This window comes from Drosophila grimshawi, unplaced genomic scaffold (genome assembly GCF_018153295.1).
Source record: "Drosophila grimshawi isolate 15287-2541.00 unplaced genomic scaffold, ASM1815329v1 contig_1377, whole genome shotgun sequence".
In the NCBI taxonomy this organism is placed as follows: Eukaryota; Metazoa; Arthropoda; class Insecta; order Diptera; family Drosophilidae; genus Drosophila; species Drosophila grimshawi.
Window position 1 is genome coordinate 4,829,009 of NW_025062900.1, and position 18,642 is coordinate 4,847,650.

Sequence of the window (18,642 nt, forward strand, 5' to 3'; positions counted from 1 at the left end):
AGATAACAACAACATCAACAACAACAACAACAACAACAACAACAATAGGCTATAAATTAGGGCAGCTACGAAGTGAGTGCATTGTGTATCCGCATTCGCATTCCATATATTCCATATATACCGTTATATGACCCCAGCATGTGTGTCTTACACACACACACACACACACACAGGGAGTTCCCACATGAGTCGTAAAACGCAACATAATGAAACATTATAAAAATCATAAAAATCAGCATCATATTTATGCAGCAGCAGCAGACAGGCAGACACACAGACAGACACTGAACGGAAAGAAGCAAAGAAAAACAAAATTTACACACATATTAGAAAGTATTTGGATACAGGAAAAAAAAATGTATTTTAGTAACTAGTTTTAGGAACTTCACTTAATAGTAGATAAATAAGACGAAATAAGAAGAATAAAAATCAATAATAAAATACATTTTTTGCAAAAGAAATAAGAAATATGACATTTTTCCTGTGTCCAAATACTTTCTTGACGTAGTGTATTATATATGCAGTGACGAATGATGGAATGGAGTGAAGAATTGAAAATGGCTCTCTCTCTTAATTGAGACTTGTTTTTAAATAGATTAGAGTGAAAATATTTATGTAATAATAAAGAGAAATATTTATTTTTCTATTATAAAATTATCTTGTAAACTATAATAATTCAGCGATAAACAAACAGGAAATTTATAATATCTTTCGGTGCTACTGCTACAAATATGCAAAGTGTGCCCAACACGCATGAAACAGCACACACACACACACACGCACACAAAACGATATTGAAATATCACATGAGAGAGAGAGAGAGAGAGAGAGAGTGGGGGAGAGAGAGCGGCAACAGGCGTGAAGAGCGCGCAATGCTCGTAAATTTTTGGAGTTACCCGCGACGCGAGCGTCGCTGCTGCTGCAATTTTTTTTGCACAGATTATAACTTATGAGACTTGACGGCAGACTGAGAGCGAACGTGAGTATGCGAATAAGTATGGGGAGGGAGTAAGAGAAAGAAAGCAAGTAGCCGTTGCTATTGGCTATGCTTCGCTTGCTTTTATTATATGTATATTATGCCAAATAAGCGTGTGACAGCGTACAAAGAGAAGACACACGACAAGTGGAGCGGGAACGGGAACGGGAGCGGAAGAGAGCGAGAGTGAGACTGCTTTGTGTGGTTCCGTTGGAGCAACTTCTGTTTGTCCACCTTGTTGTGCGTACAGTGGGGTCAAATGGGTAATTTCGCTAGCAGAAGTTAATAATTTATATTTGATGAAAATATGTTATAGGTTGGAGATTTACTTTATTTCGATTATATTTAAATAGATACACTGAGATGCTTTATAAGAATATAAGCTTACATAAATATTTGAATTGAGGAATTTATTTAAAATATACATTATTCACGCACGTCTATTAAAGTTGATAAAAAAAAATACATTTTGTTCGACAGTGCATTTGGCAGAAGTAAGTGCATGCTTTGAGTGTATGTGTGTGTGTGTGTATGTGCAACCTTATCATAGACCACACGATTCTCTCTTTCTTGGCATATTAACATTTATTTTTCACATTCATTTTGACTGCGGCGACAACACAGCAGAACATTTTTACTGCTGCTGCTGCTGTTGCAAGGCAAATAAAAACTGACATTACACAAAAAGTGTTGCATAAAACGCAAACCGCAAGCACAGCTGTCTCTCTGCATGTGTGTGTGTGTGTGTATAAGTGTATAACTGACGGTTTTGGCTGACTTTTGCTTAACGCTCGAACCGAAGCAGCCACAATATGATTTATGCATACTTCACCACTGTGAAATCTATTGAGAAATCTGTGACAGGCAAAATATGCATAAATTCATATAGACACACACGCAGACACAGGCAGATATAGGAAGAGGAAGAAGAGTTAGACTGGAATGGCAGTCTGTGTGCATAAGACGCTTAGCAAATGGGAGAAGTTGATGGATGCATTGCGCACTCGCCTCAAACATCATTTCACATAAGCACTAATCTTATCATCGATGTGAAGAATTATTGTTTATTTTATGCGCTTTCCACTTTCCATGCACTTTTCCACCAAACAACAGTTACCGTTGATTCAACAGAGAGCAACAATGCCAACGAAAACACCATTTTTCAGACTGGATTAGTGTCCAATTCACCTCACTTCTCTGCGCGAGATCATCAGTGTGTTGTTGTTCTTCTTGTACTCAATGGAATTGAGCTTGTTTGTGTGTTTGGAAAGTTAATGGGAAGCGCACACACAGACACACACACACACACATAAATATTGCACAATAAGCGATTGTATGTGTGTCATGTTTGTAATTGCGTTTGTGTTAATCTGTGATTCAAATGCAAATCGCACGCTCACCTCGCTCTCTCACTCTCTCTCTCTCTCGCTCGCTCTCTTTCTCATTCCATTTAGCAAGCCATTGAATTGCATCACACGCCTGAGTGTGTGTGTGCGAGTGAGACAGATAGAGCTGCCTCACTGCATTTCAACTTAACGGAATGCAAAGCAAACAATTTGATTAGCGTCTCGTGCAAGTGTATATGTGTGTGTGTGTGTGTGTGCTGGCAACATTTGATTACTAAATGTTGCGAGTGTCAGCAACAGCTTTGACATTTACTTTTGCTTATTTTCCCTTATTATCAACACCTGCCGTCGACAGACAGACACTAAAACCTTTGCCAAGGATAACATCCGTGTTTGGCTGTTAGCTCGTATGTAGTTTTATTCTCTGCTGCTGTTGTTGTTGTTGTTGTTGTCGCCTTGGCCTGTCACATTGCTGTCATTCGTACACACACAGTTAAAGCAACGCACACACAAAGCAGCAGCAGCAGCAGCAGCATACAAAACACACGCACACACACACAAAGTGAAATTTACTAAGTAAATAGTTTAGCCCAGGCAAGGCCAAATACACACACAGAGATGCATGCATATATGTATAGAAATGTTAGCATTGCATTGAATTTGAAAAGGCACAAAGGCGACAGCGCTCAAAGAAGAGGAGATGGAGATAAATGTGTGTGTGTGTGTGGAGAGAGCACAAATCGAGATTAAATTTGAGCGCAGTGCGTGATCTGTCTGTGTCGTGAGACGAATAAGCACGCATTATATCAACACAATTGATATGGCTTGAAACATTAATTAGCTTAAATGTGCACATAAAAAATGTATTTGATTTTTATAGAATAAAAGTTAAAAAATAAAATGATAGAAATAAAATACTCTTGACATCATTTATTTAGCTTGTTTGTCTCGTGCTGAATCTATCATCTAAGCGTCCATCTCTAGCTTAGGTATTGCAGAGTACAGCAGCAAATTGGCTATAGAGCGATAAGTAGGCGTGGTAAAGAGGGCGGCCGTCTCACTGATGGCATTTATAGAAATTTTGCACAAGCGCAAGTCAAATATGAACGCAATGAATGAAAGTGAACAAGGAGGGGAAGTGAAACGTAAGAAGATGGAAACAGACAGGCAGATAGAATAAGCATGATGGATACAGTTACACAGTTACAGTTACATGTGACTCTCTGTCGACTCTCTCCCCTCGCTCATTTAGCATGAATGTGGCCTTTGCATAACAAATGTTAGCAACATGTTTCAATAATGAGTTGCCTCTCTCCGTCTCCCCCTCTTCCGCTTTTCCTTTCGCCACAGCATTCATGAGCATTAACTGGGCACACGATTGAGCAATACACTGCCCATCTCCCTCCCTCTCTCTCTCTCGTAAGCCTTCTTCTGTCTCGTTCCATTTCCATTTGTTTCCCCCGAGGTCAGCCGTTTATAATGTGTCTTCAACTCGAATTGTAACTGTAAGTGGAACTGGAACTCTGACTGTCTACCCCTCCCCGTCAGCACACACAAATTAATCGTTTTCACAGTGCGGTCATCATTGCTTCTCCCCTCTCTCTCTCTCTCTCTCTGTCTCATTTGTTATGGCCATTTGCATAAATAAGTCAACTGCCAGTCGGCAGTTTGGAGACCAGTTTGGGTGGGTGCTTGGTTGAAGAGGGGTGGTGATTTGTGTGAATAACTTGATGAATGCTGCTTTGAGGCCTGCAGTCAACTTGGTGGTTGTCTCATCTCATCTGCCTCGCTTTCTCTCTCGCTCTGCCTCCCTTTCTTCTAATTCTATGCAGCGAGCTTTGATTGTTGCCATGGAATTTCTTAATCATATGAAATTGCTGGCCAAAAATAATAGACAAAAACTTATCTAGATAATTGTGTACGCGCAGCGCAAAGCAAATAAGTTGAATACGTTTGGAATTCGATTCAAGAAATTTATAAGCTCATTTTTTTCATGGTATTAATTTGTGGCCCTGCAATATTTATTAGGCATTAGTTGAGACAGCCCGACTAGGCGATACACTGCTAAACACCTTTTGGGCTTGAAATTTATAGTTGTTTCTATGTGAAAATTGGTATACACAATATATACAATAATATGTCAGTGTATAATATGTATTATTTCTCCTGCTTTATCTTTATAATTGTATATTTTATTGCTATCGATAATCGATTTGTATCGATATTTGCAAAACGTGTGCAGTTATCGATCAAATGAAATAAACTCAATCTGAAGCTGCTATATGAGAATTTATATCCAATATTTTGAACTCTTTAGCTCTTGTAGTCTCTGAGTTCAAATAGACGAAGAAACAGATATTCCATTTCGACTTGACTGTTGATGCTGATCAAGAATATAAATATCTTATCTACCTTCTGCCCATTCCATACTTTTACAAATCCTCACTTATTTTAAATGGATTCGGGGAACACTTATGTGAAAAACAGACAATCTCAGAGATAATTGAACAGAGAACTGTTTTCTAAAGTAATAAAAACGGGTAGCTTTGCAATAATATTTTTGTGTTATTGATTTTGTAATGTGATTAGCTCAATTGATGCTACAAAATATATTTTATAAGAGCTCAACACATTTTAATATACAAATCTCGTTGCCTCTTGTCTTCCGTTGCTCCTATTAAAGTGGCATTACACGGCATGCCTCGTTTCAATATCACATCGCATATAAAATTTCAATTATTCAATCCATAATCTCACTCACTCATTATGCTCGCAATTTCTTTAATCTAATTTTGAAATTTTCCGCAAGCTCTTAAGCAACTTTTTGTTGCTGCCACCTCTTAACTTTATATCCCTCCCAAAAAAAAAAACAAAATCACTCCCACTCCACCTAAATTGCAACAGCCAAGAACAACATGCAGCATTTAATGGCAACAACAACAACAACAACATTAATGGTTGTAATTTTTGTAACAGAGACAGACCCACCCAAAAGCGCTTGCCACCCATTTGTCCTTGACGCAAGGCTGTTATAGCTCCCACTTCCTTTATAGTCCTGTTGCAAGGATGCGTGACAATATGCCGTTTAATTATACGCAGCGACCCTTTTTGCAACTTCTACTCCGCCTCCTCCTCCTCCTGCTCATCCTCAATGCTGTTGTTGTTGTTGTTGTGATTTCGCACACACATTTTAAAAGTCAATTATCCGCATATAACGCACATCGTTCACATGAACACACTCTGGGGCAGATAAGCGGGGTTTGTTTGGGGGTAAGGGTGCTACTGAAGTCCTTGCCATATTCTTTGCCACGCGTCAATTTTGGCGCTCGCTTTTTCAACTTTCTCCGCCAAGTCCAACAAAAAATTAAAACACACACAAAATAAAGAAAAGAACAGCTATTTTCAAGTTACTTAATTGCCGAAGATTTAATACTCTTGCAGACGAAAGCCTTCATTTAAATATGTTGTTTAAAAGCTATCTTAAAGTTTTTTTTATAAGTTAAACATTTAGATTTTTAACAGACTGATTTTTAATGAAAGTTTTTGCACAAAAAAAGTTTCTCTCCCATTTTTTTTGTTGTTAAATTTGATATAGATATAGAAACCTGTTTTTATACTAGATCATTTTCAAATCTTGATTGAGGCATGTTATTTTTTGTTCTTCTTAAAGTTAAAGATTTACATTCTTAACTGATTTTTTATGACTTCGTTTTCATATTTTCTTACATTTTACAAATAGAGAGAAATCTGTTTTCATAGGAAATCTGTCTTAAGGAATGCTGCTTTATAAAAATAAGATTGAAAATATATAAATCTATTTGTTCAACTTAAATTTAAAATCTTGCAAATCTTTGATTTCCATAATAAAAAATCTTCATTCGCGAATTTTAATCAGAGATATTTATGGGAATACAAAATGTTTTTCTTCGATTCGCTTCAGAATTTGCAACAAAATAGAAATACCCAATTGTTACACTTGCGAAAAAGAAAGAAAAGTTTATTCATTTTTATGGGACAGCGCCTTGGCATGCGAACAGCAGCAGCACAAACAAGCCATGCAACAACGGCCTCCCCTCGAATAATATGCCACAGAATAGAGAGAAGAAAAAAGCAGAGAAGGCCAAGAGAACATAAAATATGGCAGCCAGCGCTCCTTGAAGACATCAGATGACATAGGAGAAGGGGGAGGGGATGGTTGAGTCTCTGAGTCGATACTAAAACCGATAATAACATAATCCGGTAGCTATATGAGTAGTTGTAGTTGTAGTTGTTGGCCGCACTAACGAACAAGTCACGAGCTTCAGCTACAGTTAACAAGACACGTGGCATGCCTCTGGTTGAGGGAAGCAGGCAGCAAGACAAGCCAAATAAGCATGTGACATTTGACACTGTGCCACAAAACCTTAGTACATCTATGCATACAGTGATCCATCGATAAATGGCTTATGGAGGCATTTTATACCTTATCTGAGCTACTCAAATAAGTACTTAGTTTATTGCTCAGCAAATTTCTTATTATTTAAGTATAAAAGAACATTTTACTGATTAGGTTTTAGGTGTTTCCTTGTCACAAACTAAAATACTGTCAAGTAACTAATATTTATATCAATTGTTAAGGATTTTAATAAATTCAGAATTCTGAAAATGTTTCTTAAGCATTCAAAGACAATTGATTTCAAATTAAATACAGAATAATTTATTAAACATACTTAAATTGATATTAATTTAAAGGGAAGATTCAATTTTTAGAAAATAAATATGTGCTCAAATCTTTGATCAATTTCAAGATACAATTTTTGAATTTCCAGTATCAACAAGCCAAGAAATATTTATAATTTATATATTATCAAGTTTAGATATTTTATTAACTCCAGTCTTTTCTTTCTTAACAAAAATATTTGCTAATCAATATATGTCACTACAATCTTCAATCAATCAACACACTATTTAGAGCAGGAATTCATAATATAGCTGTACTGAAATGCTTGTGCAACATGATGCAGGCAACATTCAGAGAGAGACAGAGCGAGTTTCATCTATTTACAATCTCGATTAGTTCATTTTTTATTTGCAGACACACAGAAATTGATTTAGAACCGCAAATTGTGCGGTTCAGTGTAGTTGTTGAATGCAATTGCCGAGGCAAATTCAGTCAAAGAAGTACTTATTGAGAGATATGCACGATAGAGTTGCAGGTGGATTGCAGATGGAATGGGTTGGGATGGGATGGTAGGGGATGGGAAGGGGAGGGAGAAGGAGCAGAGCGAAGTTGGGCTGGTTGGGCAGGCATTTGTCATGTAATTGGCTGCAATTTGCATAACAATTCTGCGACTGTTTTGCATAAGTCCTGCGACGATGCAACATAATAGCGGAGGCAGCACTTATTTTCACATTAGAAATTCCTTTTTCGGTTTTACTGGCTGGGCGTAGGACATGCAACATGCAGCAGGCAGCAGGCAGCAGCTGAGGCAGCAGGCAGAGTCAATTATGTGCTTCGCTTGAGCTGCAGCACTTGGCACACACACATACACAGACACACCCTTCACACACACACACACACACACTGTTGCGATACAAAACTCAAGATGCAGCCTCATAAAAGTCACTGCCGGAAATGCAGCGGCATGAAAAATGAGTAGAAAAAAAATCAAATATTTTTTCTGGGCATACCAAATATTTGCTACCCTTGCGGAGGGAATTCGAAATTGATACACTAATTTGAAAAACGTTTTAGATTTATTGTGTTAAAATGTTTGAAGCGATTACCTTCAACTAGTTTAAGATCACAGTTACAAATGTTATATGGCTACAATATAATTGAATTTGAAGAATCCAGAGGAATATCTTAGAGAAGTTATAGGAAAATTTGAGCCAGAGTGTGGTTCATTGCTAATAACCACTCCGAGAAGTCCAGAACAGCCGAATAGGAGGGCAAACTTTAGCTAATGATACGATTTGAAAGTTCTTAAGGGGAGTCTCAAGGATCGATTATCAAGAAGTCTAGAAAATTTAAGTAAAAGTCCAAATGAAAATTAAGAAAACTTGAATGTTTACTTAATGAGTGATTATTCCTTTTGGAGCTTGAAATATCAATAAATAGCAATAACAATAATAATAATAATAATGAAATTTAATTGAATAAAGAACTGCAAAATGTCAAATTGTTGACTGCAAATCAGAGTTGAATGAATAAAACTGAGCATTAAAGTACAAATAAAAAAGATGTAAGAAAGCAATAAATAAAACAATTGTTAAAAATATATTTATTTTTCTCTTTAGTTATATTAGCATGGTTAAGTTGCAAGACAGTTTCGACAAAGCCTCAACGCACATTAAAAATAAATATGCCTTATGACTTTTCAGAGCATTCAATAAAATACTTACACATATAGAAAAGGATATACCTTCGGCAAGGGTATTCAAATGAGCAGAAAGAAACCCTTACTGGCAGCGGTAAGAATGCAAGTCATTTCTTTGGGACCAGCAAATGAAAAAAAAAGAACTGGGAACAAAAACCCCAAAAATTGCTATTTGTGCGCGCAGAACGGAACTGCTCTGCAATTGCACAGCTGTGTGTGTGTGTGTGTGTGTGTGTGTGGATCTGTGTGTGTGGTTTACCCCTTGCATACCAGACACACACCGCACGCCCCCGCGTCGGCTGCAAGCCATCTTGCCATAAAAGTTATCAAAATTGAAATTTTATTTAAAAAGTTTCTCGCTTTGGCCTCGTCTGCTTGCATATGCACTCAAGAAGTTTATAAGATCTACTTTAATAATGTCGAGTGCATGATTTATAAGCCCAACCCCTCCTACACATTTACATATAGACATATGTACACTCGTCATTTCCTCTTGATGCACATATGTCTACATATCTACAACTTGTGTGGCTGCAACTGTGAAAAAATCTCATCAAGAGAAATTAAAACTTAAACACAAAGTGTTCCGGCTGCTGGTCTAAGTAAATGATGAGGACGTTGATGAAGATGATTGGTGGATGCAGGGAATAAGGCCAACTTGCCAACTTTTGGTGGGGATCAGAATTAAAATTTCCCATTGCGCTGGAAAGTATATTAAAAAAAAAAAAATTGTTAATTTGTTTTAAATGCAAAAATTTGTTGAAAAAAAAATTGGTGGTTTTCTAGCAGGAAGTGTAAACATTTCGATAAATGTTCCACACTTGTAACACATTAGTTTTCGCTCTTCATTTCCGTTTCGGTAGTTCCAATTCCTGTAGCTGGTTCCCAAAAAAAATCGGTTCTGTTATTGAATTTTTATTGGTTAAGTTGCGATTCCTTTTTTAAATAAAATTTAACTAATTTCATGTAAAATGTAAATGTATATAAAATTTGTCAGGTAAAATTAAGTGCGAATATTTTGATTTATTTTTAACAAGACTGTTTAGCTACCCAAAATCGATATAATTTCCGAAATTTATTTTTGTTTGTGTTTATTTGCCTTCTACAGCTAAATTCTAAGAATTTTGTTGACCGCTTTTCTCAGAATATTTTGCTGTTTTCATTTATCCTGTGTCTATATTATTAAGTTACAATGAAAAACAACAAAAATTACAAACAAAATTCTCCAATCGATGTCGTCATTAAACTTTTAACTCAGATATGAATAACATGAAAACAGGAAACTTTCCAATATATATATATAGTATAGTATATCGAATTTATCAGGAATATACATTAAAAGTATTTCTTTGACGTTTCAACAGTTTCGAGCTATTACGCTTGATTGAGTTTTAGCTTGAAATACAGCCACAAAACCAGCCACATCCCCATCCTCCTCTTATTCCATTGCCAGGTAGCAATTGCCATGGCCCTAAAAAAAAAGAAAGCGAATGAAAAAAAAAGAAAAAATGGACGTTAAATTAATCAAAATGTAATGTGGCGCCCATGGCAACTGTGAAGCTAGCTAGCCACTCAGCCCCCCCCTGCCACTCAGTCCCCTTAAAATTAAGCTAATAAATTCACAAAAATGAGTTCGACGCTTAATTTGCCATGAGCATTTTTCATTTTATTTCGCGGCCTCTTAAGCCACACGAAACCAAACCCGAAGTGGTCCTGGCCAAATCCAAAGCCAAATCCAAAGCGAAAGCCAACAACAAAATAATAAAAATAATCATAATAAGCAGAAATACAAGAAATGAACAACAACTGGACAAAGCTGGACGCAGGAGGAAGCTGCAAGGATATTTGAAAGTAAACAAACAAAACGAGCAGAGCTCTGGACTCTTGACTTGAGATGCTCTCTGCGGTTATTTAGTCAACTTGCAAGACAAATTGTTCAAAATAAGCAGCGCAAATAATAATAGTAAAATGAAAATAATAAGTATAACTGAGCTGAGCTGAAGGAGAGTTGCTAGCTAAAGCTTTAGGATTGTGATCATCTGGTTCCCAACCTCGACAAATATAATGTTTTGAAGAAAAACAAATTAAATACGGAATACACTTGTATGCAAAAGCCTCACCAAGACAGTCTGGAACAGGATTTCAATCTGAATGACACAGCCAAGGTTTTAAATGTCAAGATTCAACTAAAGTTCTCGAAAATGGTCCTTGTTTGCATAGCAACAGGACAAAGAATTAAAAAAAAAGGAAGAAAAATGCAGGAGTTGCAACATGTTCTAGGTTTATCTAGATTCCAAAATTCAAAAATCATCTCTCAATCGATTACTGAAATGGCAACTATATTTTATAGTGATCCGATCAGCTCCGACACATTTTCCGACATATTTGCTGATATATTCCAAGTTTCATCAAGATTGATCTAAAATTGAACAGACAAAAAGATTAACTTGATTATATCGGCTCCGGCTTGTGATGCTTATTAAGAATATATATACCATATATGGGATCGCCGCTGTGTACTTTAATGCGTGACAAACTTGACCACAAAATTATAACTCCCTCTGCAAACGTTGAAGTATCTCTGCTTATGTTACAGGACCAAATAACAAACCAATATGCTTTTTATATAAAAAATAAAAAATGAAAATCACAGGAAATTTAATACACGTTCCTACATATAAATATAAAATATATGTATATATATGCGCAGTTCAAGCTGTGTAAATTTATAAAGTATGGCCGCAGTTAATTTACATAAAGTAGAAAATATTTTTTCTCCAACTTTTTGCCTTTTTTTTCGTGTCTTGCCTTACTTGCTACAAATCGGCGCCCTTAACTCACACTCTGCATTTTTTATTCGCTGATTATTCACTTTTTCTCTCACTCTCTCACATTATCGCTGTCTCTGTTTCGCTTGCAGACTTGACTTTCGACCGGGTCGCGGCATTTACGATCTGCAAATTAAGAACACCTCGTACAATCGGGACAATGGACGCTTTGAGTGCCGCATCAAGGCCAAAGGCACCGGGGCCGATGTGCATCAGGAGTTCTACAATGTAACGGTGCTGACGGCACCACATCCGCCAATGGTGACGCCCGGCAACATTGCGGTCGCCACCGAGGAGAAACCACTCGAGTTGACCTGCAGCAGCATCGGTGGCTCACCGGATCCGATGATAACGTAAGAGCCCATTATAAATGCAAATTGAAGATACACTTCTCTCGGGATATTGGGCATTTATTTAGTGCTTTCAGGGTATATTTTGAATGTCAGATCAAATGTCTGACAGTTGAGGGAAAGTCAAAGTAACAATGAGATTAACGATAACAATCACAGTGAGAGGAAAGTAATAATGAGAGTACAATTATTAAAAATAGTAAATAATATTGCTAGACGACTAGAAAGTGTTTTTTTTTAATGTATTTCAAATATATTAATCGATAATAATAAATAATAATAATATTAATGGACAGACTAGAACATTTTTTCTATTTAAATATATTTCAATTGTAATTTTATTTAATGCCACTAATTTTTTTAATGTAATTAATGCTTTACAGAGTGTCAATTGGCCTTAAAAAACATGGGTACATTTTGATATCTATCGTGTTTTGTTGTTATACATATATAAAAATAAGTTGTTTACTGCAGATGATATAACTATTTTACTTACAAGCCCGCAAGCGTATTACAAATCCTACAATGAAAAGTTAACTTTTTATTTTTTACATTTTTTTCTGCGAGAAAGCCTTCATTTTTTATATAGAAGTATATATAGGTTTTTTGGGGAGGCTTCAGCTGTCGTCGCTGGTGCTGTGGTCAGCGACAGTTTAAGCACATCCGGCGGCAAGTAAATCACTTAACTGGTCGCCTTCATTAATAATCCCCAAACCCGACACAATTCCTATTTTTATTTTGTTTTTTTTTTTTCGGCACTAAATCGCTGTTTCTGCCTCTCGCTTGCAGCTGGTTCCGGGAGGGTAGCAAAGTGCCGTTGCAGTCGTATGCGCTGAAGGGCGGCTCCAAGAACCACTACACAAATGCCACACTGCAGATACTTCCCAGGCGGGCCGACGATGGTGCCAAGTACATATGCGTCGTTTGGAATCGTGCCATGCCCGAGGGTCATACGCTCGAGACCAGCGTTGCTCTAAATGTCAACTGTGAGTATAAAAGCAGCGGGGAATCGGTATGGGAATTGGGCGGCTACTACACTCTCTAGACCTCAAATGATACGGACTGCAGCCAAAAAAACAAAAAAAAGAAAAGAAATACACATAAAATGGAGCAAAAAAATAGTAAAGAAATGCCTGCCATAGACTCAAAATTTATGACTTTGGTGGCTTTTTGTTTTATGCTTTTTAGTGGGCTCTTGCAAATTGTTGTTGCCGTCCTGTTTATGAAGTGTGCAATATTTACGGTGCCAGGTGATATATATAAATGATAAAGTACAAGAAGCTCAAAATAAATGCCTTAACTTCTAAACAATGAAGTTTGTACATAATAAACAAATTAGAATACAAGAGACAGCTCGACTAGAAGATACTCAATATGCAGAAGTAGACTTGATGATTCTAGTTTGTTCTATATGAAAATACTGTGTTTATTTCATTCGATATTAAATACAATTAAATATATATAAATATATATAGCCTGAGCAATATAATGCTGGTATTTTTTCCAATTTTTATTTACTTATACCAACTTTTATTTGCTTTTCAACTTGCACAAAATAAAACAGAATTTATTTCAAGTGAAAATTTATATCAACATTTGTTTTGTAAAGTTAATATACATTTAATGTTCACTTCGCTTTAATTGATTGTTGACAGGACACTTAAAGTGCGTTGCATTGCACTCTCACTTTCCTCGCTTGATGTCCTCATATTATTTTCTACTATTTCTCTTTGTCACATTTTGTAATTAAATGCTGCAGTTTGCTGAACAAATGTTGCTCGTTCAGCTTAGTCGCATGATCAACGTGACCCAAAAAGCCCCACACATGACAGACGCATAAAGAGTTTGGCGTACACACACACACACACACAGACACACACACAGACACACACACACACACAGTAGTTGATTGCTAGTTATTGGTTTCCACACACACACACAGAGTAAAAGCTGCTCCTGCGGCGAGGAAGGCGTCTCAAGTCTCAAGCTGTTATATTAGCTGACAAGTCTGTAGTGCAGCATAAAGCTGGGTGTGTGGAAGTGTGTGTGTATGTGTACAGTACACATGGCAACCGTCTTAAGCGTTTTATCATTTTAGCCAATATTAAATTTCATGGCTGAGCCAACGCTGCGTATGCGCAATAAACTTGTCACGTTACTTGCATTTAATAAAAATCACTAAAAATGACAACAAATGAAATCTGCATCAAGTTTATGCAATCAAAACGAGTAACAGTTAGGACTATACTCCAATGTTGCTAACCGGTGGAAAAATAAAAATATGTGAAAGCGAAACAGTTTCCACAAGAGCAGCGGGAGGCGTGGCCTAGGAGGGAGAGGAGAGGAGCGCAAATATATTCATAGGAAAACATAAATTGCAGTCACTTTTATACAACACGCCGGATTTGTAGACAGGCAACAACAACCGGTACATGTGTAAGTGTATGCTCGTATGTGTGTGTGTGTGTGTGTGTGTGTGTGTGTGTGTGTGTGTGTGTGTGTCTGTTTATGTGTGTTTGTGTTTGTGTCTGTGTCACATGCAGCGTTCTCGTAACGTCAGCGTAACAAATATTTATAGTCCTCGCAGCAGCAGCACCAACCAAAAGCCAAAATAAAAATAAAATAACTATTCAAGAAAAAGTCAAACAAGAATGTGGAAAATGCAGTCACAACCATAACTAAATGCTCTCTCAGCAAAACATAGATAATAGAATACAAAGTTTAGTGTATACAAAAATACATATGTATATAAAACAAAAGAATAAATTATTTTTGTGCTTGAATTATATGTGTAACTTAAATATACCTCAACTTAACATTTTTGCAGAAATCATTAACTTACAAGTATATAAATAAAAACAAAATAATAATACAAATAATAATAATATTAATAAATAAATTTAATTGAATTACTGAATTCAACTTTATAGCTTAATGACATAAATAAATAAAACATAAAAATATAAAAGTAATTATATAAAAAGCAAAAGACTTATCAAATTGTACAGAGAACTTCGTGTGGCTTTATCACCATCTACAATTTAAATCGCTTACAATTATTAAACAAACTCAAATTAAATTTCAAAAAATATTTGGAAATGAACTGAAAAGAAAAACAACTAGTTTTAATTATAATAGATACAAAGTTAAAGACTTCTCATGAAAGAGTCTTCGTATTCAGAATTAAATTTAAATAAAAATGTGAACTAGATATAATTAGAAGAGCAAAAACTTGAAGACTTCTCACAAAAGTTACACAAATTATGCAAATTAAGCAAATTGCGAAAATAATCCTTTGAGACGTTACAAACTTAATGACAAATTTGAAAGCACACCTAAGCGGCATAAAAAGGTATTACCGAAAGCTGGTTAAACTCCTACCCAATCCCTAGCAACCCACCGCTCCCTCTTCCTATTTCACACACACACACACACGCAAATACACAAACACACACACGAATCGAGTGTAGTAGACACAAAAACAGACAAAACACAATAAATGACAGCCTGCAAAAAGTGGAATATGAAGACACGAAACAGGCAGCAACTGAGAAATTCAAGTTAGTACTGCCAAAGAATTCTAGGCACAAATACTAGTAAGTGTGCCTGCGTGTGTGTGTGTGTGTATGTGTGTGTGGGGGGCGTTGAAGCAATTTTGGGTTTAGTATTTATGATGCTCATTTAAAATCCATTAGCAGGCATAGGCCACAGCAGCAGTAGCAGTAACAGCAGCAGCAGCAGCAGCAGCAAATAAAAGGCATAGAGAACACATAACAGCAAGCAGCCAGGAGCCGAACACATTGGCCATAATGTGTGTTTGGGCCACCAGCCAAAGTCAAAAGTGCCTCCAAGGTGCATTTAGCCGGAAGCCAAATGTGTTTTGCTGCTCTGAGCTGCTTTCCCATACGAGCAACGCCACTGGGCCACAACACAAACACATCCAGGGACCTCAACCTGGCCAAGACGATTAACAACAATTGAATTTTGAGCGCAAAGGCTGCCTCCAGGCCAAAAAGTCCGAGCACTGGGTTAAAGTAACCGCTTATCATAGTTTGAGAGCCACTGGCCGATGCATGAATCGAACTAGAAATTGAATGGAACTTGAAGTCATGGTATATGCTTGAGATATCAATTATGCAACGATGCTTGCCTGGCAACTCAATTAGAAATGTATCCAAATACTGGAAAATATTTTCCAGAGTTTAATCTGATTATTGCTAGGAGACATAGTGATCCGATCAGGCCGGCTCTGATGTATGCACTGACTGCAGCAAAAAGACGGCTGGGAAATATTTTCAGCAGCTTACTCTAATTATTGCTGTGTTATATAGTGATCCGATGAGGCACGTTTTGATAAATACTGCCTGCAAGGAACTCTTTCACGTGCACCAATATATCAACTCGACTTGGGATGCTGATGAGAAGCAAATATTCCTTAAGAGGTCAGAGATGCCTTCGTCAATATGTTGCCTACTTCTTGACACATTTTCATAAAAGCCAACATTTGCTAAGAATTCAACATGAATGAAACTTCACATCAAATATCGAAGAACCTCAACAACAATAAGATTCCATAAAAAAAAAAATAAACACAGTTTGCGAAGCACTATCGACAAAAGATATGAATGCATTCTGCAAGCAAAGACGACGTTGTTGGATGTCTAATGCCTCACTTTGATTGTGATGGATAAGCAATTGGCAATATTAGACAGTGACAGTGAACGAAAGAAATGGACAAGCAGGCGCACTCACTCGCACACAGCCACACACACACACACACACATATATATATAGCCAGATGTATACTGACAAATGACAGAGCAATTTTTAATTGAAAATGTTTGCATGGATTCTTGGCTTCCGTTTCCCCACCCTACTCGCAACCAGACCACTGTTGCTGTTGATCTTTGCGTGCATTGTGTGTTCTGCCTGCATTTGATTGATTTATATGCCAGCAAAGCCGCTGCGTTTGCCAGAGACAAAAAACAACTCGAGAGACAACAAAACGAAAATTTCTCAACCAAAAATAACAAAGAAAAAAAACATATTTTCACTGGCATTGTGAAAAAATAAACTCGCAATGCGTCATATAGTCAATGTCAACGGTTGCTGAGTGTTTTATAACGTGCAAAAAATCATCAAATGAAATTATTAACATTTTATGACCACCCCTGTCTCACTGGGTGTGTGTGTGTGTGTGTGTGTGCGTGTGTTTCTGCCAATCAAAAAGTGTTATAACCCGCTGAGCGCAACAAATATGATAAAGAGACTGAAATTAGTGAGACGCAGCATCGAAAATGAGGCTGGCTAATTGCGCATACGCCGCGTGGCGCCACATAACAGATAACAACTAGAGCAAGCAACGTGGCTCGACAAGGAGATACCCCTTAATCAATTGTTGATTACTTATTATCTGGTTTCAAGCTCAAGACAAACATAAAGCAAATGGAAACTTTTCTTTTTGATTCATTTGTTTTCGGTTTAATAAAAAGCAGCCTGGGAAAATAATGCTCATTTTGAGCACATTCTGTTTTAAGCTTATAAATCCGACTTATGCAAAAGAGATTCACTTTTTCAAAAAAAGATTGAGGTGTGAAACCTAAGAACGTTTCGGTTAGCGTTCGTGTTCCGGTCCGGTTCCGGTAAAGTGTAATGGTTCCGGTAAGCAGGTGAATTACTTCAAGATTAGTAATAATATTGGTTCCTGTAACTGGTTCTTAAGAAAAGTGGTAAATTTCCGTTCAGTTCGGGTTCTAAATTGCGGTTACGTTTATAGCTGAGCCATCGAATTGACTTCTGACTTTTCAACAAAAAAATAATTTAAAACAAAAAACAAATTTACACTTTATGGCTTTAAGATCTCAATTATTCGTTTATACTTAATGCAAAATAAATGTATTCCAATTTGCTTGCAATTATATTGTTTGCACTCAAATATTTAAATATCTCAAAATGAAATTCAAGTTGAAAATCGATTCATTAAATTGTACTGAACAAAATGCAACTTTAAATTCAATAATATATTTTCTGTTAATTCAATGAATTCACAGTGCAATGCAAACTCATTAATAATCATGGAAAATTAACAATAATATTTTCAAATTGCTTCTGTATATTTTGAGTCAATATCAGCACCTTCAGCCAAAAGCAGATAAATCGAACTAAAATCAAGAGTAGATAAACTTGATACAAGCAAAACGCTAAGTGACAAAAGTGAGTAGAGCTTTTTACTGGATTGCTGGGTATAACTAAACCTGGTTATACCATAGAAACAACAACAACAGCAACAACAACAGATAGGAAAAGCAGTTGCGTAACACACACGTGCGAGGCACGTTTTCACATATTTTCAGTTGCCAGCATCATGTGTGTGTTGGTGTGTGTGTGTCCTGGTTGGGTTTGTTGTGGGTGCGGATTGTCAGGGCATGGCGCGTGACTTTGGTGCAGTTGCATGCAGTGCACGTAATAAGCCCAGCCACGATTTGATGGCGTTCGCCCCGAGTCCTTGGCCAAAAAGTCGCTGGCGACGAAGTCAAACAGGACTCATGTGTCCCGGGCCTGCTGAAGTGGAAAGCAAAGCCGTTGAAAAGACATTTCAATTTGTTTAAAAAAACAAGAGAAAAGAAAAACGACGACAGACAAGATGCCACGCCAAGGCGAATTGGGGTTGAGGTTGGCTGGGAGGCCAAAATCCGTGTGCAGCACCTACTCAGGTGGCATGCAAAATTCGGCAAACAATTCTGACAATAATGCGCTTTTGGGCGTGAAATTTCTTGGCACACA

General features: G+C 36.9%; 1 protein-coding gene across 1 annotated transcript in view; it reads left to right on the plus strand.

Moving 5' to 3' along the window:
* Positions 1-18,642, plus strand: part of LOC6570606 — a 111,682-nt gene that overhangs the window by 73,890 nt on the left and 19,150 nt on the right. Inside the window, exons 3-4 of the mRNA XM_043214727.1 lie at positions 11,602-11,862; positions 12,649-12,845. Of these exons, the coding sequence (XP_043070662.1) occupies positions 11,602-11,862; positions 12,649-12,845 (458 nt within the window). The remainder of the gene's footprint in view (positions 1-11,601; positions 11,863-12,648; positions 12,846-18,642) is intronic.